This window comes from Trachemys scripta, chromosome 22 (assembly GCF_013100865.1).
Source record: "Trachemys scripta elegans isolate TJP31775 chromosome 22, CAS_Tse_1.0, whole genome shotgun sequence".
NCBI classification, from domain to species: Eukaryota; Metazoa; Chordata; order Testudines; family Emydidae; genus Trachemys; species Trachemys scripta.
This window is the reverse complement of record NC_048319.1, coordinates 6,755,487-6,777,168: the sequence shown is the minus strand read 5'-3', so window position 1 is coordinate 6,777,168 and position 21,682 is coordinate 6,755,487. Positions and strand designations below refer to the sequence as shown.

At 52.5% G+C, this 21,682-nt stretch overlaps 2 protein-coding genes across 4 annotated transcripts in view; one reads left to right on the top strand and one right to left on the bottom strand.

Annotated features, from left to right (window-relative positions):
* Positions 1-16,553, top strand: part of LOC117869012 (repulsive guidance molecule A-like) — a 17,179-nt gene extending 626 nt beyond the window's left edge. Inside the window, exons 2-3 of the mRNA XM_034755471.1 lie at positions 3,297-3,790; positions 14,825-16,553. Of these exons, the coding sequence (XP_034611362.1) occupies positions 3,297-3,790; positions 14,825-15,493 (1,163 nt within the window). The 3' untranslated portion in view covers positions 15,494-16,553. The remainder of the gene's footprint in view (positions 1-3,296; positions 3,791-14,824) is intronic.
* Positions 16,554-19,522: 2,969 nt separating this feature from the next.
* The window catches only part of CELF5 (CUGBP Elav-like family member 5), a 57,711-nt gene continuing 55,551 nt past the window's right edge, over positions 19,523-21,682 (bottom strand). For all 3 annotated transcript variants that reach the window (XM_034755344.1, XM_034755346.1, XM_034755345.1), the window contains one exon: positions 19,523-21,596. The gene's annotated coding sequence lies outside the window, so the exon portion shown is untranslated. The remainder of the gene's footprint in view (positions 21,597-21,682) is intronic.

Below are 21,682 nucleotides of genomic sequence, written 5' to 3'. Positions count from 1 at the left end.
GGGGATGAGGGGGGACCCGGAGTGGGAAGGGGGAAGCCAGACCGGGGATGCTGGGGGAGCTGGATTGGGGATGGTGGGGGTGCTGGACTGGGGATGCTGGGGGGAGAGGGGATGTGGGGAGCTGTACTGGGAGTGGTAGAGGGGGACAGGGGAACCCCGGCTGGGGATGTTGGGGGGAGCTGGACTGAGGGGATCTGGGTTGGGGGAATGGGGGACCCGGGCTGGGAATGCTGAGAGCTGGACTGGAGCAGGTGGAGGAGGGAAGGGGGGAGCTGGGCTGGGGAGGCTGGAGGGAAGGGGGGAGCTGTGCTGGGTAACTGGAGAGGAGCTGAGCTGGGGAGGACAGGGTCGGAGCTGGAATAGAAACTCAGGGGAGGGGCTGGGGGGAGTCAGCTGATGGGAGCAGCCGGAGATGGGCGGGGGGTGTAAAAGGGGAGATGGGGTGCCCCTGCCTTGGGTCAGGGGGTACCCAGGCAGGTATCTCATTTGGGGGGGCTGCAGGGAGCACCAGACCATGTGCCTTGACTGAGGGGCCCCATGGGGAAAGGGAGAGCCCAGAGCACATGTCTAGTGGGAGAGGATGAGGGCGTCCCCAGTTGGCTGTCTCTTTTGGGGACCCCTCTCTCTGGGAGCTGGGATCCCTGCTGGGCGCCCCTCGGTGGTGGCAGCATAGTTGGAAGCGGGGGTCCCAAAACACATGCCTTATTGGGGGGGCTTCAGGGTGTGCCGGAGTTGGGGGCCCCTCTGTGGGGTGTGCTAAGGAGGAGCCTGGATGCTCAGCTTAGCTGGCGGGCCCTCCTGCGTGTGCGTGTTGTGGGGGTGGACGAGCCTTTTCTGGGAGGTTTGTTTTTTCTATGAGGAGCGAACGTGCAGCTCCTGCCAAAGCAAACAAGGCGGCTGCCTGGAGCACAGAGGCGCCTTTCTGCTGCCGGCGGGCCAGCCAGGGACAGCGGCCCAAGGAGGGCTGGGTCGGCTCCCTCTCCATCTCCTGGGCTGGGGACCCCCTTCCCTGGCAGGGGCTGCACGGCGCTGTCCTCTCCATTGCCTGCTTCTCCAGACCCCAAGGCACTCACCCACAAAACCTCCTGGGGCTTGAAGGTCCAACTGGGAGGTGTGGGCTTTCCCAGCCCTCCCTGCTTTCTGTGCCCAATTCTGTCACCCATGGGCGTGTGAGCACTGCCATTCCTGGTAGGCAGAGGAATGATCTGCCTGATAACCCCTGCTGTTGCAGGGGATTTCTGCTAGCTAAGCATGAAATACAGCCTAGTAGGTAGAGGGTTTGCGTCCTGTGTGAAGAATAATGATGTGGAAGCAGGGCTGGGCCCCTCTACCCCGCAAAGGGGGTGTGCGTGTGGAAGATGTACTAACTTTGTTCTTTACAAAGCATTAAGGTTTGGTTTAAACCTAAAGTGAGAGGGGGAAATATGTTCTTAGTGGAGGTCATTGTATCTTTGTGACGCTGTCTAAGGTGGTGTCGTTTTAGAACAGATGTCAACTGTTTCCTCAGTTGCTGTAACTAGGAAAATCCCTAGGCCATTGGAGTGAAGCGTCTCTCTTTAGTATTGGATTTTAAGCAAAAAACTGCACAAGATGCTGAGCAGAAACATTAAAAGACAATGAATTGTGGAAGCTGTCGAAGTGTAAACGAGGCATAAAGGTGGGGAATGCAGTGAACGACTCGCGTTCCCTCCTAGCAGATTTCACATGCGGCTCAGAGCACTTAAGAAGGTGGATAATTCTCCCTATTTTCCAGATGGAGGCAAAAGTCAAAAATATCAAATGTGCACTAATTTGGGGTGCGTCAGTTCTGGGGTGCTCCGCTGGAGATGCCCAGGGCCTGACTTCTGAGGTGCTGAGCACCCAATGCCGTTACTGAGTTCATTGGAAGTTAGGGGTGCTCAGCGGTTCAGAAAGGCAGGCTCCAAGCGGGCATCCAAAATTAGTGGGTGACTTTGAAAACTTCAGCCTGGGTGATTTTCCCCCCCCCCCCACCCTCCAAGAGCAGACAAGACGGAGGCAGAATTGGGAATAGAACTCAGGAATCTTAACTCCCATGCGCCGTCCTTAGTTCATTATTCTAATTGCCAAGAAGCCCAACTATAGAAAGTAACTTTTCTTCTTTTCCCTGAGTTGGAGGGAGAACTGTTTTGTGCCTTAATGTAAACCCTAGCTAAACCCGTGACCGCAGTATGTTCACACATGGCTGTGAGATGCTGCCAGGGAGGTGGATATTGTGTGTTTAAGATCTACAGCTAATCAGTACAGATTTGCATGCTGGGTCTAAAATTGCTGCATTGCTGATATTTGCCTCCGGGGAGGATACTGGATGAATTTAATAACTCCCGTGTTTTGTCCTTTAACATTTGTGGGCTGGTTCAGGGTAGCAAACTGTGTAGCATTGTGTGTGTATAAGAACACAACACATACACACAGTGCGGTGATATTTCTAGGAAGAATAACCGTAGTCTAGACCTCTTGCAGATTGTTACACACTTGACAAAATGTGGGTGGATATAAACAAGCCTTTCAAAATTCTGTTCACTTGAGGCGTGGAACTTTATTTTGAATAACAAGTAAATCATGATTTTTTTTTTCCCCCCCCTCTTCCTAATGGCAAAAGCAGGCAGTCGATCTTGTGACTTGGCTGGTAAATGTCAGTGATAGTTTTGCCACTTTTGTATAGTTTGCATTTGCTTTTCATATACATGTCATTGCATTGAACCGCCTGATGCTGTCTTACCTATGTTTGTAGTACGTTGTAGCTTGTGTAACATCCATGTAATGCACAACACCTATTTTTCTGCAAAAGTAACCCCGCTCCTTTATTTTCACTCTGTAAAAATGTTTTAACCGTGGTTATTTTTTTGCTCTGCCCTGCCTTAGAGAGAGGGGGATTTAGTTAATAAAAAAACACAAGAAAATGCTGGTGATACTGAACTCTTGACTTAATACTTGTCTGTCTCTGGAGAATTGTGATGGCCCTGGTTGGTAAAGTGCTGTGGAGATGGAGTGCTATCTTAAGTGCAAGGCGTTGATGGGTCACAACAGCCAGTAGGTAGCATCTATATCTCAGTCAAGCTGTCATGAAGAGTTTGGCCTCTGTTTTCTCTATCTATAGGACTTTTTTTAAGCCCCCGGATAGGAGCTTTCATTGCAGTATCGGGAGGGGGAAAGATCCATCTTTATATGACTTGTGCTTAGGGCAGATCCTACCTCTCTAGTTGCTAGTTAGTGGGCGGATCATTGACATCCGTCAAATGTTTGCTGTTGATCAGAATATCCTTTTCTCCTTGCAGTGCGTGGCCAGCAGTGCCGAATCCAGCGCTGCAATGCAGACTACGTGGCTGCCACATCTCCTACCCATGCCTTGCCGGAAGAGACGCCGCTGGACGTGGATTATTGCATTGCCTTGCGGGCGTACTCCGTGTGCACCAGAAAGACAGCCAAATCCTGCCGGGGAGACCTGGTGTATCACTCGGCCGTCTTCCGAATCAAGGAACTCTTTCCGCAGCACAACTGCTCCAGCGATGGGCCGACTTCCTCGGCGAAAGCCCCCGGCACACCGGACCCTCTGGTTTCAGAGCTGTGCAACTACGAGAGCAGATCTGGCTTTCAGAAGAAATTTGCCCACTGTGGATTATTTGGGGATCCTCATTTAAGGACCTTTAAAGATGAGTTTCAGACGTGTAAAGTCGAGGGCGCTTGGCCGCTAATAGACAATCAGTACCTGTCGGTCCAGGTCACCAACGTCCCAGTTGTTCTGGGATCCAGCGCCACTGCCACCAGCAAGGTAATCAGACCCCTTTTTAAAAAAACAAAACAAAAACCAAACCCCCACCCAACTCCCTACCCTTCTCCTTAATAGCTTCTGTTAGGAGGGACTAAGTTGCTGTGATCATCTGCTACCCCCTTGTGGTCATCGGAGGAAGTGAATTTCAGAGTGTACTTAGGAAACCGCCTCTCCTAGATGGGGGCTTAGAATTGTGTGTGTTTGTTCTGTACCTTTCTCGCAGGTCTGTCATGTTACCATGGTCTTCTGTAATTACAGGACGGCATTAGAGGTTCAGATGGTGCCCTCGGACCCCGGGGGATGTTGAGGGCCTGCCTCCATAGCAGGGCTGTGCAACCCTTCCGTGTGTAAGCGCCCCAAACCTGCTGAGTTTTGCGACAAACTCAGGACCGGTTCCCAAACCTTCAGGCAAAGCTGGCTTCACTTCAGGGCTTTAAGTGAGGGATGGGAAAAGTGAATCTGTTTCCAATTGAGTTTTGTTTTGAGATCTCTGGAGTTGGACGAAGTCTAGGGAGGAGAGGCAGCACATCTGAGCAGGAGCTGAGGAGGTGAGAGGGCTCTGTGTAGCCCCAAACCCTCTGTACAGTTCAGGTCTTGAGGGTGAAAAGCTTTTCTTCCAGCCTGGTTGGAGGCGGGTGGCTTTGGCAATACTCCAGGTGGAAGATTAAAAATCATTGTTTAAAAACCCCTTGGCCTACATCCTTCTCCTCCCCTCCTACAGAAAGACAGTCAAGGACCTACTGGAAGGCAGAGGAATTGTGATTTGTGACAGATGTTGCTCATGTTTCTTAGTATACCACTGGCAGCTGTTCAGATCTGCACCGATGAGCGCATTAGCAGAACTGGACTAGAAGAGAGCCCCTGTCAGGACCCTCTTTCGGGTCATGCTGTAGAGTAGGACTCTGTTCTCAGCTCAGGCACTGACTTGGGGTGTGAATGTGGGCCTGTTAATCTGAGACAACCCTTCTGTGAAGTTCTTTGAGATCACCAGAGGACAGATGGGCTCAGGGCAAAGTATGATTGACTCCAGTGTCCCAGCTAAGATCCCTTCTTGATCGAAACTGGCTTTATCTCCAACGCTGTGTGTGACTGCTGGATTGTCTAGCTGCATCTGCAAGAGTATCTGCTCGTTGCTACGATATCCCAGAGCTTCAGTATGAAAATCCCAACAACCACCGTTTTCTATCTTGTTTCTAGAAGTGTTAATTCGTGCATGTGGGCAGTGTTGGACTGACAACCTGACATACTGCAGGTTCCCTCTTTGATCTGATGGAAGGGTACGGCACCAGCATTAACCATGCAAGCGTCTTTCCTTGGCCTTGCAGGCTTCTCGGCCTTGCTGCGTGATCTAAAGCACCAGCACCAGGGGCTGTGGTCGTGGCGAATATCCGGGTGTGGGAGGTGGCGGGTTTTGTGATGAGCAAACCAGCGTTCTAGGAATAAAGCCATTCACTTGGGTCATGTGCCCTGCATGCGTCTGATGGTAACGACCTAAACTCTGCTCGCCAGTCTGGGATTAGACCCAGGCTTAAACCAGGGGTTCTCAACCTTTTTTCTTTCTGAGACCCCTCCCCCCTCAACATGTGATTAAAAATTCCACCTCCCACCTGTGCCACAACTAGTTATAAAAAGCCAGGGCCGGCGTTAAGGGGTAGCAAGCGGAGCAGTTGCCCGCGGGCCCACGCCATAGGGTGCCCGATGAAGCTAAGTTGCTCAGGCTTCTGCTTCAGCCCGTGGCAGGGCTCAGGGCCCCGGGCTTCAACCTTGGGCGGCAGGGCTTAGGCCCAGCAAGTCTAACACTGGCCCTGCTTGGCGGACCCCCTGAAACCTGCTCACGGCCCCCCAGGGGGCCCTGAGCCCCTGGTTGAGACCCACGGCCCATTTCCAATACACCGAGGCCCTGCGCCATTCTACCCCTTGCATTAGTGTGTCAGGAGTTGGTAGCTTTATGCAGGAAGGGTCGCCTGTTCCACAGACTAGACCAGCAGCTCTGAATTGTGCTCCTCGGCGTCTGTGGCTTCCCGGGCTCTCCGGCTACCTTTGCCCTGCTCTTGTAGTTTAACTGGAGGCTGTTATCAGCCCCCTCTGGGCTGTTACCTGTTCGGTGACCAGCTGTTTTCAGTAGCACTAGCCGGGGTAAGCAGAGTGAAGCATTAGAGAGGGTTGTATCTTTACAACCCCTTTATAAGGCACAACGGTGGCATGGAGATGCCTAACTCGGGGCCAAAAATGCCATTGGGTGGCAAGCTTCCTAGGAGGTGAGCATTGATCTGCTCAGCCCAGCAACACCCAAATCCCTTTCAAATCAGCCCCTGTGCGCCTAGGACAAGTTTGACAGCAGTGCTGGCACTTTATGCGATGTGTCCATTTTATTTTTAAGGGGGGGAGGAGGGATAGCTCAATGGTTTGAGCATTGGCCTGCTAAACCCAGGGTTGTGAGTTCAATCCTTGAGGGGGCCATTTAGGGATCTGGGGCAAAAATCTGTCTGGGGATTGGTCCTGCTTTGAGCAGGGGGTGGGACTAGATGACCTCCTGAGGTCCCTTCCAACTCTGATAGTCTCTGATTCTTTGTAAGTGCAATAGCTGTCACTAGCCAGGCAGGGAACGAGATGGCCAGGGCAGAGCTAGAGAGACGGCAGTGAAGCTCTCCTGGCTCCCAGCCCTGTGATCAGTCCGCTAGGCCACGTTACCGCTCAGTGTCTCCTATCTGACAGGCAAATGAGCGGTCTGCTCCTGCCTATGCATCATTTCCTCCCTGTATTGGGCAAACCAAGAGCTTCTCTTCCCGGTTTGTCTGGCTTTGGTCCAGCCAGTAGAACTCACTGGCTCCTGGACACTGAGACGCCTGCAGTGGCTATCTGTGAGGCCACCTCCTTTTTTTTTCAATCCCTCTTCTGCCCCGCCCACTTCCCTCACTTTCCTTCCCATCGTTCAGTGCGTTGGCTTTTCTAGGTCACTGCTGCTTTAGTTCTCCTGGGGGCTTTCCCTCTACCCGCCCCCGGTTGGTTTCTGCCTCCCTTTTAGCAGATCTTCTCCTCTCTGTATTCCCGTCCGGCCCCCTCCTGCCTTCCTATCGCTGCTGAGGCTCGCGGCTCCTTCTCTGGTGCTCATTACATGCCAACTCTGCAGGTGCTTGGCCCACACCCTCCGTCCTGACCTCCCTTTGGGTCTCCTGCTGCTGGGGTGACGTGTATTTTGGTCTCGGGAAGGGGCCTGCTACCCAGCTGAGCTTGTGAGCCTGGGGGACTCTGTTCTGTTTTGCAGCTGTGACCGTGCACCTGGGCACCCCCTCAGCTGCTCCTCCACCCGCCTCATGGCAGGGCCTCCTGTCAGTGCCACAACTTTGAAGCCTGGGTGTTGGGTGCTCGCTCAGAGGGGCTCCCCTCCTGTTTCCTCCTGGGTCTTCTCCAGTTGAGGGAAGCTGGGAGGGTTTTTTCCCCCTCTGTGCTTCAGCTTCTTGGCGGTTGATTTAGATTAGGGGCCGTCCGCCTGCGTTCTGGGTCCAGCTTTAACCGGCCGAGCACCCTGTGTGGTCCCTGCTACGCTCGTTCTCCTTGTGGCTAGCACAGCTAAGGAAGGACGGGTCTTCATCATCAAGGCTAATGCTCACCTAGCAGCCGGTGTTCTGCTGCAGGGGAGCATCGGAGACAATGGTTCTGGTGTTGTAGGACAGGAGGGGAGGTCAGGGCATGCTCCCTAGCGAAAGCCGTTGGAGGGGGGCAGCTAGATAGGTGGGCAGCCTGGGGCAAGGCTGTGGTTCTCAGGTGCCTCACTGAGGACTGTGTCTTTCCAATCCACCTTCCCTTCAGTCTTGAGTCTCCATCTTCCCTGCCACGTCTGCAGGGCGTGGCTCCCGGGAACTGGCCCTTCGGAGGTGAGGGGGGAAAATAAACCAGTTACAGTGCAGGGCTTACTTACAGCCCCCCCTTTTGTACATCAGCTGTTCGGTTCTTCATGCTGCTGGTAGGGCTTTCTGTTCATAAGGACTGATTTCCCTCTGTGGGTGACCGAGGCCCCCACCTACCTCCCCACCCCCAATATCCTAGACTGCTTATTTCTGCCATCCTGTGTGTTGACATCCCCTCCTTTGCAGATTGTTTCAGCTGCACAGCCGGTAATGGGTGAACATACACCAAAGAAGCCCCATCTCCCCCACACAAAGGGAGAGGGGAAAAAGTGCTGCGTGGAGTAGCAGGAAAGAAGGATTCTCTCTAGTTTAGTTGGTCAGAGTCTCTGGAAACCATGAGCCGGGGATGGGTCTAGAACCAGGAGGAAGTGGGGCTTAGATTGTAAGTGCTTTGGGAGAGGACTGAAAGAACATAAGAACGGCCATACTGGGTCACACCAAAGGTCCATCTAGCCCAGTATCCTGTCTTCTGACAGTGGCCAGTGCCAGGTGTCCCGGAGGGAATGGACAGAACAGGACTGGCAGTTCTGTTTGTACAGAGCCTAGCACAGAAGGGTGCCGGCCCATGGCTGGCGTTCCTAGATGCTACGGAGACACAAATAATAAGAGGTGGGAGCAGCAACTTGGCACACCCAGGTTGAGACCATAGGCTGCCCCGGGCTGGAGTTTGAGAACAGTGTGCCGTGCTGAAACCTTCAGGGCACTTGTCCTTACCTGCCTACCCCATGCGTAAGCCCCTTTGTTTTCAGTTTAAACCGATTTTTACCCGGGTTTTACAGAAAGTATTATTCAGGGTTTTTTTTCTGATTTTTCACCCTACTTTTGTATCATTCAAATATATACAAAATAACTGGTTTTATTAGGAACGTACGATACCTTGCATGAGATCTATGTATTAAGATAATACATTAGTCTGTGTGTATATGCAAAGCTGCCTGTTGAAATAAGACTATGCATTAGTCTAGAAGATGCACACAATAAACAAACAGGCCTGCACGCAATCTCTGAGGTGTGTGTGCATCTGAAGGTACTGATGAATGTCACGCCTGCCATGTACACATCTCCAGCTGTTAGCAGATAACGGTTTAAAGATTTGACACACTGAAATGGGAAGAAAATGAAAATGTGTCTGAGAATACGTTGCAGAACAGAAGGAAGTATTCGAAAGCTTTTTTAAAAAAAAAAAAAAAAAACAGGAGAAAAGAATGAAGTATGTGCTGCAAATGGTGTGGCCCAATTATTAAATGTAAATATTTATAGGCTAATAGTACACGTCGGGTCTACACTACAAACTTAGGTCGACATAAGCTACATTAAGTCAATCTAATAATGTATGTGTCTACATTACTGAGTCCCTTCTGCCGACCTAAGTCAACTTCTGTACTCCACCTCTGTGAGAGGCGTAGCGCTTGATTCGACAGCTGCAGGTCGACATGGCCTTGTGTAATTCAAATGAATTGGCCTCCGGGCGGTGTCCCACAGTGCTCTGCTGTGACCGTCCTGGACTGCACTTTCAACTCCACTGCACGTTACACAGGAAACAGTCGCTCCCCTGTTAAAGCCCTGGGAACTTTTTGAATGTTCATTTCCTGTTTGATCAGCATGGAGAGCTCGCCAGCACAGCTGATCATGGAGGCTCAAGGCCGCAAACGTGCTCCAGCGTGGAGCACGTAGGAGGTGGTGGGTCTTATTGCTGTGTGGGGGAGAAGTCTGTGTGGGCAGAGCTCAATCCAGCAGAAGAAACGCTGCCGTCTGTGCCAAGATCGCATGGGGGAGAAGGGCTACACCAGGGACACACAGCAGCGCTGCGTGAAAGTAAAGGAGCTTCGGTAAGTGTACCAGAAGACAAGGGAGGCCAACAGTCATTCTGGTTTTGCCCCACAGACATGCCGCTTCTATGAGGAGCTGCATGCAATTCTCAGCGGCGACCCCATCGCTCCCCAAAATGCTCCATGGATACCTGCCAGGAGCCCCGGGTGACCTCGAGCAACAACGAGGAGGACATTGTTGACGAGGAAGAGGAGGTGGAGAATATGAGGCAGGCAGGGGCAGCTCCAGGCACCAGCGCACCAAGCGTGTGCCTGGGGCGGCAAGCCGCGGGGGGGCAGCCTGCCGGTCGCTGTGGGGGCGGCAGTCAGGGAGCCTTCAGCGGCATGCCTGCGGGAGGTCCGCCGGTCCCGTGGCTTCAGCGGCAATTTGGCAGCAGGTACGCCAAAGGTGCGGGATCGGTGGACCTCCCGCAGGCATGCTGCCGAAAGCCACCTGCCCGCCGTGCTTGGGGCAGCAAAATACATAGAGCTGCCCCTGGAGGCAGGCAAGCGGAGGATCCATTTTCCCCGACAGCTGAGAACTGCTTTTAACCCTGGAGCCCATCCCTTCACAGGACCAGTTGGCAGCGGAGCGTGATGCCGGGAAAGGCACCCCTGGTGAGTCCACGTTTCCAGTCAAACTGTAGGGGTTACATGCTATTATATTTTATGTTTAATCTGAACAAAAAAGTAGGTGTAGTGGGTATCGGTGGCCACTCCAGCTATGCCGAGGGTGCTCTCCAAAACAGATGGTTTATGTGCACGGGGATGGCCTGGGAGTCCTCCATGGAGATACTCTGCAATTCTTTACAGAAGGTTTCAGGGAAGGGCTGCCCTTTTGCATTCTCCACGGTAGGACACTTTCCCACGTCACTCCAGTATTAACTCTGCTGGGATCATTGCAACATACAGCATGGCAGCATAAGGACCAGGTCTGTACCCAGACGCTTTCAACATCTGCTCCCTTGCCGCCTCTGTTCCCCTCAGGAGAGTGATATCGCACAGGGTCACCTAGGGGGAACGGGGGAAGCTTTCAATGCTAGCCCTTAAACCACAAATAATTCAGCAAGAAATCCACCACCTGTTTGGTGAAATGAGTCACACAACCAGGCTTTCCCAAACGTGCCGTGGTTGGAAGGGATCACCGGGGATTGCAAGCAGCATGGGGGGTTGGGGGGGGGGGGAGGAGCTTGTTTGTCTCCCTTCCCTCCAACCCGGTGCCTCGTGTGTGTGTGGGGGGGGGGGGGTGGGAAGAGAAACTATTGGCAGGGCTTTACCCTGGTGCCTGTCCTCAAGCACTGTCCAGGTTGCTAGGAGAAAGGGGGCTTTTCTCAAGTTCCAACCTGTGATCCCACAAAAGCAGCAGCACAAGGCCTCTTGCGCATGCCTTGTGGCCTTACTCGCCCAAGCTGGAGCAGCAAACCGACACTTGCAATAGCCAGCGGTTGAGATTCCATTGTGGCTTGCAGTGAAATGAATGATGGGTGTTTTTTATTTAAAACCAAAAACATTTACCTTGCACCAGAAACCTTGTAAGCACCGTCAATGCTACCCTCGTGCTTTGCAGCAGAAACCTTGTCAGTTGGTGCATTCTCCACACCGGGACAGAGACTTTCCCAGATTAGAAGGCAGAAAAAGACGACACAGGAGGATGTGTTCAATGCGTTAACGCATGCCTCCGAGAGTGACAAGATGGAGCTCCGAGCATGGAGGATTGCACTGTCTGAGGACCTGGACCTGGACAGGGAGGACAGGAGAGCATACAGGGATGCAGGAAGAGATGCTGTGGATTATGAATGAGCAGTCAGACATGTTGAGGTTCATGAAAGGCAGCTGGATGCGAGAGTCTCGCTGCAGCCAATGCTGAACCTGCTGCCATCATCGCCCAGTTCTACATCCTCCTCCCCCAAACGTCCTGTTAGATGTGTGCGTGTGGGGTGTTCTGTATCCCTTGCACTCAACACCAGAGGAGGGTACAAGGACCAGAAGGTGCCCATTCCCACACCTTTAATTGTTGTTGCAGTGCATCTATAAGCAAGCTTTCCTTGTTTCTCCCCCCCACAGTGTTATCAGCCCTTTTGCCCTAGGTTCTTACTTTTCTTTGCTGTCTCTGTGTGTTTTGTGTGCATAATAAAACTTAATGGATTGAGGAGAAAAGGCTCTTTATTCATTCAACACATGGTGGTTGATGGGGGTGGAGTTTAAAGGGGAGGAAGTGCAAGGAAGAGGACAGCTTGCTAAGGAACAACACAGATAAGTGTCACATTACTCTGGCTCACTGCTGAAACTGGTTTTCAAAGCCTCAGGGAGACGCAGAGCCCCTTAATGTGCTCTTCTTAGTGCCCTGGTGTCTGGCTGCTCAAAATTGGCTGCCATGTGATCTGCCTCAACCTCCCCACCCCGGGGGAAACTTTTCTCCCTTTGTTTCACAGATATTATGGAGCACACAGCAGGAAGCAATAACAATGGGGATATTGCTTTCACTGAGGTCTAACCTAGTAAGCAAACAGCGCCAGCAACCTTTTAAACGTCCAAAGGTACATTTCACCACCATTCTGCACTTGCTCAGCCAATGGTTGAACTGGTCCTTACTGCTGTCCAGGCTCCATGAGCCATGGAAGCAAGGAGTAGGCTGGGTCTCCCAGGTTCACGATTGGCATTTCAACATCACCAATGGTTATTTTTCAGTCTGGAAAGAAAGTCCCTGCTTTCAGCTTTCTGAACAGACCTGTGTTCCTAAAGATGTCTGTGTCATGCACCTTTCCCGGCTGTCCCATGTTGATGTTGGTGAAATAGCCCCTGTGATCCACCAGCACTTGCAACACTGTTAAGAAGTACCCCTTTTTGGTTTATGTGCTCTTTGGCAAGGTGGGCTGGTGCCAAGATAGGGACATGTGTTCTATCGCCCCACAGAAGTTAGGGAACCCCATCGCGACAAAAGCATCCACTATGTCCTGTATGTTGCCCAGAATCACTACCCTTCTTAGCAGAAGTCTGTTAATGGCCCTGCAACCTTGGATCACAACAGATCCCACATTAGATTTACTCACTCCGAATTGGTTCCCCACTGACCGGTAGCAGTCTGGCATTGCAAGCTTCCACAGAGCGATCGCCACTCGCTTCTCCGCTGTCAGAGCAGCTCTCATTTTACTGTTGCTGCGTTTCAGGGCTGGGGAACGCTCTTCACGCAGTTCCTGGAAAGTGGCCTTAGGCACTGGAAAGTTCTACAGCCCTCCTCGTCATCCCATAGCCAAATAACGATGCGGTCTCACCAGGCAGTGCTTGTTTCCCAGGCCCAGAAACGGTGCTCGACTGTGTCAAGGTGATGCGTGACTGGCACCAGCAACTGTGAATTGCTTCGCTCTAGGTCTTCCAGCAAGTTTGCTTGTGTGGCATTGTTGTTCCGTGTGGCGGCTGTGTAAATACTGCAGGATAAGGCACTCACAACAACAGAGTACAGCTGAGTGGGGTCCATGCTTATCGTGCTATGGCGTCCGCGTGGATAACCCAGGCTCGCGAAAAAGGCTTGGTTTGTTTGCCATTGATTTCTGGGAGGGAGGGAGGTAAGCGCATCACGGGAGGTTAACGTGATGTTCCCCTAACCACCCGTGCCAATGTTTTGGTCCCATAAGGCATTGCAAGCCCAACCCAAAATTCCACTTGGCTACATGCACTGAGGGATAGCTACTCATGATGCAGTGCTCCATGCGTCGATGCAAGCCCTGCTAGTGAGGATGCACTCTGTGGACACGCAAGATCGACTTACTTCAATTGGAGGCTTAATGTCGACTTCCATAAAGTCAACTTAACTTTGTAGTGTAGACAATGAAAAGTTTTAGTTGGGCATTAGAGATGTACTGTTTCCTTAAACACAGAGGTGGTATTGAGTGAGTTCTGTTTTAGTTCTGCAGCAACCCACATTGATGAACAGAATTCAAAACCTTAATCTACTAGATACTTTCTACCCCCCTGTCTTTCGGCCCACCAAAATAAAACCCGATATTTACCTAGAAAATTATTAATAGTTTTTTGCCCTGATTTTCACCTGGTTTTTGTGGTGGTGGTAATAAACACTGATCCATTCCCGAGAAAAATAAAATAAAAACGGAAAATAGAGGGCCCCACCTATGCGCTGGCCTTGTTGAGAGACAAAGGCAAATATCCTGTCCTGTATGCGTATCCGGCTGGCGCCTGGCTTTCCTTGCCGCCAGACAAGGGCACGGTGCTGATGGCCTCTTGTCACCTCAATTTAAACCCATGCAGGAGCCTTGAAACAGCTGCTGTCCCTAGTGAGTTCAGGGCTGGCCTCACTGGACGTTGACGGTCTCTAACCATAAAAGAGGCACAGCAGAGTTTGGGAAGTTCCCTTCCCCACACCTCAACGTTGGCTGGGATAGCCCAGCTTGGGTCAGCCTCTGCCCGCACTTACCCCTTCTGCTGAGCATGCCCTTGTGAACGCTCTTTAGGCTGTGTGGACATCTACCAGCCCGGTTGACTTCCCGCTGGTTACCAAAAGCGATGGCGGCTCTGACGGCGGCCGAGGTCGGAGTTAGAAGCGACAATGAACTTTGTGATTTATGAGCTCTCGCGGTGCTCTGTAGAACCACGTCCTGGATGTGCCAGCGGAGGGTTGTGGGGCCCAGAGGAGAGCTGCAGCTATGAGCGGCTCTTTAAGGTTGTGGGCCCGGTTGCCAGGTTTGAAACGACTTGAGCCAAGGTGCCTCTAGCAGAATAGATGTTCTGGGGCCCCTGGGTTCCTCACGACCCGCACACACAGTGCGGGAGGTAAGCTTCAGCTCCAGTGGAATGTGTCACTGGGAAGTAGAGAACAGATGGCTTAGGGCAGAGGTCCCCAAAGTGTGGGGGGGTGGAGAAATGTTTGCGGGGGCATGGCTGGGGACCAGGCCCCATGGGGGACGGGAAGGGAGCGCCACCCAGCTCTGCTCCTGGCCCCCGCAGTCAGCCCCATGCCCATGTCCTCCCCAATAGCTCTGCACCCAACCTCGGCCCCCTTATCCCTGTCCATGTCCCCCCTTCCTGGAGCCGTGACCCAGCTCCCGGCCCCGGCTCCCTGATCCTCGTCGGGTGGGAGGCACTGGAGTGGGGGAGAGGGAGGAGCTGCTCAGTGGGGCCCACCGGTGGGTGCTAAGCACCCACTATTTTTTTCCTGTGGGTGCTCCAGCACCTATCCCCAAAGCCTCATTGTGAGCGGCCACGTCACCCGGTGCCTTTCCCTAGTGGACACAGCTGCAGTGGGAGGTGGGGACCGGGCTGCGTTTTCACCAGGCTGATCTTCTTGCTTTCCGTCTCCTCTGCAGATCACGCTGATCTTTAAGAGTTACCAGGGCTGCACGGAGCAGAAGGTTTATCAGGCGACCACAGAGGACCTGCCGCTGGCGTTCAGTGATGGCACAAGAACCGGAGGGTGGCAGGAGGGCGCCAGCAGCCTGCGCATCCTGGAAAAGCCGGACGCTGGCCAGGTGGAGATCCAGGCCAACTACATCGGCAGCACCGTCATCATCCGCCAAGTGGGCCGCTACCTCACCTTCGCCATCCGTGTGCCGGAGGAGACCCTGAACCTCTCGGAGGAGAGCGCCGGCCTCCAGCTCTGTCTGCACGGCTGCCCGAAGAACGAGCTGATCCAGGAGCACAGGCTGAATGTGGGGAGCTCCAGCCCCCTCTGGCCCAGCTCCCGACGGGCCTACACGGTGGAGATGGCCACCGAGCAGTGTCGCCACATCCTGCAGGTGGAGGACGTGTATTTCCAGTCCTGCGTCTTCGACCTGCTCACCACGGGGGACCCTGAGTTCTCCATGGCTGCTTACGGGGCCTTGGAAGACTTGAAGGCGTTGTACCCCAGCAGACTCAAGTTGCATACGGTCTCCAAGACTATTAACATGGCCACGGGCGCTCCCGGGCCTGGGCAGCCCGCTGCCTCGTTAGTCTGGTGCGGTCTTGCCTTCCTAAAGCTGTTCTGGTGCTGCTAATGAGTGTGGACCTTTTGTCAGTATTGGGCCCCCATATAGGAAGAGAGAAGCCCCTGGCACCTTCCAATCTTGGAGCAGAGTGGAGGTCCAAATTCTCCTCCCACCAAGCCGGCCTGCTTGGTCCAGCTGACTCCCCGTCTCTGTTGCTAACCGAAGGCAAAGTGCGGCTTGCTCAGATGTTCTGGTCTCCACTGAATCCCATACACTACAGCTGCACCCCTGCCTTGTGAGCAAGAGTCGGGGACCAGCGTTGGCTCTTGCTTGCCAGGGCTGCTGATTAGTAGGTTGGCCAGACTCTCAACTGGCCATCTCTGGGGGCACTGCTGCCCCTATCCATAATACCTGCTTACCAGCCCCTTCTCTGTCCCTGAGGTGCTTCCCCACCCTGTCCTCCAGTCAGAACCTCCTCCAGCTTTCCCCAGGGGTGGCCCTTCGAGGGATTTCTCTGCCATCTCATGGCGGCCGTGCGCCTAGGTTGACCCCGTGCTGACTGGGGGTTCTTACCAAGCGCTCTGCTTCCCTGTGCCACGATGAGCAAACTGGGGGGGCCATACTACACGGCTGGGGCTGGTACTGGCCCCTGGTTTCCTCTGTGCTCCAAATCCAGAGTGATGGCTGTAGAAACAAAGCCAACTAAGAAGCCTTGTCTGCAGATAGCCCCGTGCCTCAGGAAACTACGCCGTGAAACCTGGCTCCTTTCCAATGCCCCTGAGGAAAGCTGCTGGTTTGAGCAGGAAGGGGCCTCGCGCTGTTCCTCCCGCAGAGCTGTGAAATGGTCACGCTAGCCAGACCCACACGCCCCGTGGCTTCAACTAGCCCGAGCCCAGACAGAGCCCTTCATGGATGTGGGAGCGGCCGAGCCTGAAGAAACAGCTTCTCTTATTATCACTGCTAAGACGTGTAGATTTGTGCTCTCCAGCCTGTAAAAGTGTCTGTACGTTCTGTACAACTGGTGTTCCTCCACGCTGCTGTTCTCGGTGGACTTTCTAAACCTCCCCCCAACCAGCTGTTCATAGCATTTTTAACCTCTATTTTAATTAAACCGCTGTTTTTTAAAGTGTCCGTAGTCTCGTGCCTGTATGCAGGGAAGGAGTCGAATTGCCTGAGCCTGCAGCCTGATCCCCAATGTGCTCGGGTACAAGGGCTGCTGGTCCCTCAATGTAAAGGCGTCGATGTAATGCCCTCTGCAACAAATGGCACAAGAAGAAAGGCAGAGTGAGAGCTTCCCTTCTCCGCAGGAACCAGCCTTCACGCTTGGAGCCTGGTCATTCATCAGAGGCCTTTAGCAGCCCCCAGCCCAGTTTTCCTCTCCGCCAGCATGTCCCTCCGGCCGCTGCAGCGTGATCTTGGCTAGGCTAAGCAGACGCCGGGGCTCAAGCTCCATTTGCGACGTACCTGCGGTAGCTCCGCACAAGCGGGTGCACCAGAAATAGCAGCGGTGGTGAGAGGGGCTGCCCGCCCTGTGTACGTACCTATGGTCTCGGGCAGGATCGGACCTGGGGGGGTGCATGGCTCACCCCTCCTGCCCCGCACTGGGCTCTCCCTTGCTGCCCCACTTGCTGCCTAGGGTAGCAAACCGTTTTGCTAGGTGAGCTGGCCTGGGAATGAAGCGGGCCGGCCCCAAGCTGCTCTGCTGCACCAGGCAGCGTGTTGCTTCCGTTTGCTCGCCTCCTCTTGCGGCCCCTTTTCCTCTGCTTGGGCCTGGGGCTGCAGCCCTAGCGCTGTGGCTCTGTGTGAGGCCATCGTGCCCAAGCCAGTGGGTGGAGTATTGGACTGGGCTGCACGTTAGGTCTCCAATCTCCACTTTCCCTCCCTCTCTTTTTACCTTGATTCTATTCAGGTGGTTACTGTCAACAGAAAAAGAAAAGAATGGAGATATCCCATCTCCTAGAACTGGAAGGGACCTTGAAAGGTCATCAAGTCCAGCCACCTGCCTTCACTAGCAGGACCAAGTACTGATTTTGCCCCAGATCCCCAAGCGGCCCCCTCAAGGATTGAACTCACAACCCTGGGTTTAGCAGGCCAACACTCAAACCACTGAGCTATCCCTCCCCACCAAGAGAAAGTGCCCTGTTCTAGAAGATGCAAGAGCAGGGCTGGGGCTCGACCTGGACAGTACGGGACAAGCGTCCAGCCCCTCTTGGCAATAATTCTTTGCTTAAGGCCCTCCACAGTGCTTCAGACCCAAAGCCTCAGTCTCCCCTATGACCTCAGTGATCGTTCCAGTAAACAAAGGCATGTAGATGTGAGATAACTGACCAATGCAGCCAGTGGTCGATTAGCCACTGGGCCAACAGAGCCCGTGCCCGGGGGCCCTGGAAAAATGGGCACCCCCATGCCCTGACCCCCCTCCCATCCGGCACTCCTGCCAGGGAGCAGGAGCAGGGCATGGGGGCTTGCCCCGCTCCGTCCACCCACCTGGCGCTCCTGCCCCCAGGCTGCAACCACGCTCCCTGGCAGGGCAAGCTCCTACGCCCTGACCCCATTTCCCTGGTAGGAGCAGGAGGGGGAGGGGGAAAGGGACTGAAGGGGTAGGGAGGGGCTCCCACTTGCTCTGGCCCAGGGCCTCACAAAACTGTAATCATCCTCTGAATGCAACACCTGGAGATTGGAAAAACGGTCTCCAATGGTTTAAATGTAAACTAGAACAGTAAGAGCACTTAGGAAACCTCCGCCAGGAGCACCATGACTTTGAGGGGAAAACATTAAAAGCTAGCCTGCCAGAGCCTTTATTTCCCCATAAACCTTTGCTTTCCTTGAGCACCTTTCATAGGAGTAGCTCAAAGCACTTTATAAACCAGGCCTGCTTGGAAAATAAATGTTCATTCCATTTTCAGAAGGGGAAATTGAAACATACACGCAACATACTGGGACTGAACTAATATCGAACACAAGATCCTGCTGCCCTGGGCTGACCACAGTCCTGCTTACCTTATGCTACAGAACAGAGGAGGGTTGAAATTGCTTTCTCTCTCTCTCTCTCTCGCCAAGCTCAGATATTCTGGTCTAAGTTAATAGATGGGCCAGCGTCGAGTTTGAGTCCTGAAGGGCTGGTCCATTTCATTTACAGAGCTGCTGTGGGAACTAATCAGTTAAAAATAAAACAGCTGTACTTTGTAACTAACACATTAAAAGAGGGCGAGAAGACCCATTTGCCTTGTAGCTGCTGTAGCTTATCGGTGTAGGTCACTGAGCCGGGGGGCGCGTGTGATGCGGTTGGCTTTCAGAGGCTGCAGACCAAAGTGTACGTTTCTGGCCAACTCTCTTCAGCGAGTCACCTAGATCCGGGGCTGAAACCGCTTGCTGGCGTGATGCTGTGGCTAAAGCACAGCGCGGGGAGTTGCGAATGGACAGTTCAGGGCCTGGCCTCCATGTCCCCAGCTCTCAAACACAAATGCTGCCACTCCCTGTCTCGCAGCGTTCACCAGGGCTGGGCGGTGTGCAGCTATTATGGGGATGGTGCCATCTAACATCCTAGAGAGCTACTGCCCTTTAGGGATGCCTGTTTATAAGGACATTTGCTGGCATATAGCCTGAATGGGACCCTACTTTCTGTCCGTTCCCAAGGCTACAGGCCTTGCTGAATACAGAGGGAACTTAAGTACATGCTTGACTGTAGACTGGTGCTTAAGGGTCTAATGCCACTGCAGCTGGCTGACGTAATACCCAGCTTGGGGGCGACATGCATGTGCTAGCTTTGATCAAGATAGTGTGCTAAAAACAGCAGAGTGGCCCTGGCGGCTTGGGCTGGCAGCTCAAGTATGAGCCTGTTTGAGGTCTTAGGTAGGTGCTTAGAAGTCACAACACTCCTGCTGCCACGGCCACGCTGCTATCTTTAGTGCACTAGCTCCACTAAAGCTAACACGGGTACGTCTCCCTGGGCTGAGGGAATCACATCTCCATCTGATTTGCTGAATCGGGATGGACTTAAGCCTGTATTTAAACGCTTTCCTCATCTGGGGCCCTCCTGACTGTCTTCAAACCCAAGCAACCATTTGGCGACGGACACAACCAACAGCCGAAAACCAGTTACTTAACAAGTAAAACTTTTATTAAATAAATTTCGGATTCTTTAGACCAGAGCGAGGAGTTTGACATTAAGACATAGCTTGAATCTCACCTGCAACACCGGATCGGTCACATTGGTAACTGTGATGGAAGAAACTGATCTTAGACACTTAGTTCAAACCAGCTCAACCTAAAATTTCCAAAGTCCTTATTTTTTTTTTTTTTTTTCGTTTTGTTGTTTGTTGGTAATATTCTTTTTTTGTTCAAAATTTGATTAAAGTTCAAACTTCATGAAATCACTTGTAGCAGAAATAAAGAACATCGTACAAATCACGTACATAATAGATGTTAAGTATAAAAATGGTATTTACAATCAGTAAACATGGACGATAGAAACGCACAAGCTTTCAATACTTCATCCTCTCTCTCATGTGCTCTCAGAATCAGACAGCGAGGGTTGGTGAAGAGCCACAAATGTACCTTCTTAAAGAGCCTGGGCAACATCTGCACATGGGTATCTGGAGAATGACGACAGATTATGAAGGTCCCAAGAGAAACTTAGTCCTCAGCGCTCTCTTCTAAAACTGCTACATCAGTCTTTCCCCACCAACCCTCTGCTGATGTTGTTTAAACACGCGCAGACACACACAAACGCACGCAGACACGCACAGGAATGTTCTTCGCACATTATCAAACTCTGGAATAGTTGTTCAGAAGTTGTTTTTTTCTTTTGCTTAAACTTATTTTGGTAGAACCTTAAAGGGACTCTTTCAAGTTGTTAAATGGATGCTGCTTGTCCATACGATCCCTACTTTAGGAGAGCTCCAATTAACCAAGCTCGGACCTGGGTTCTGTGCTTAAGTGTATCTATATCTATAGTTCTATCTATATATGCTGCATACTGTATAATTTGTCCTTGGAGGGGGAGGAATGCTGAAAAAAACAAAACAACCTCTTTTACAATGTTATCCTCCGTGCATCTGCTCTGAAAAGCCTTGCGGAGGGGATAAGAGGTCATCAACTGGAGTAAACATCGTCGCCAATGGAATGTTTGGTTTGGAAATGCTAACGCTTGATAAAGAGCTCTATGTTCTAGCCGGAACGTGGAGGCAGCGTGTAGGCCATTTCAGGCTTCCATCTCTCTGCTGGAGGATTACAGCGCTCGCCTTTGATAGGTTGGGAAAAATTCCCTGTTGCCATGGAGAACGATGAAAGTCAAGGGTTCTTTGCTGAGCACGGGGAAGGTCTGCTGTTGCCGGGGATGAAGGGTAAAGGTACCTTATTTCCCATTCCAGGAGTGCCCACGATGGGCTTCAGAGCCAAATTCCCGTAGCCTGGTCTCCAGAAGCCCTCTAAGAAGTAAGACTGAGAGCTCTCAACAGCCTTAACCAAGCTGGTGCTAAGGTTGATGGGTGAGTGAATCTTGAGGTGGCCTTACCCCATTCCTGGAGGTATATAGTTCGCTCTCTCCTCACCGCTTGCTAATACCAAGTGGAGAGAGGATCTCCCCGTGGCCACGTCCTCTGACAATGTCCAGGCCCTTGTGCAGTCCCCGTAGAGGAGGTGCTGTCCCAGCAGTAACCCTTTTGCTCCTAACCCCTCTGGAGGTGAGGAGGAGGGAGTCTCTGAATGGAAAAGTTTGGTCCTGTGATTTACGTTAAAAAAAATAGAAGACTGTATATATATATATATATATATTATATATATATTTATATTTATATATGAAAGGGTGAAAGCCAAAATCCCGTGAGTTGCTGTGGTGACCTAGAGACGCAACAATTAAGTTTTCTTAGTCCACGGCACTCCACACCTATCCCGAGCAGAAGGCAGCCTGGTCCCCATGAGTGTCTACTTCTCTGGCCCCCTCCTCCCCCAGTAATGGTGGTGGTGGCAGTAGCCAGTTGTGACAAGACTCTTCCCGCTGGGTCAATGTCAAGCCTTCCAAAGCGTCTCTTCTCTTCGGAGCGTCACGTTTTCGGGGTGGGGGGCAGGGTGGGACGGAAAGGGGCGGTGTCAAAAGAGTTCTTAAATTTACTGGCCTCTCCTGAAATCAGCTTGAAGCAGAAGTTCTTCTTCCTCTGGACGGTTCCTTTGCCTGCATTAAAAGAGGGTGGGAGGTTAGGAGGCCCTAGGTTAACACCAAGGCTTCTCCTTGTCCTTCCCCTCCATTGGGGGAGGGAT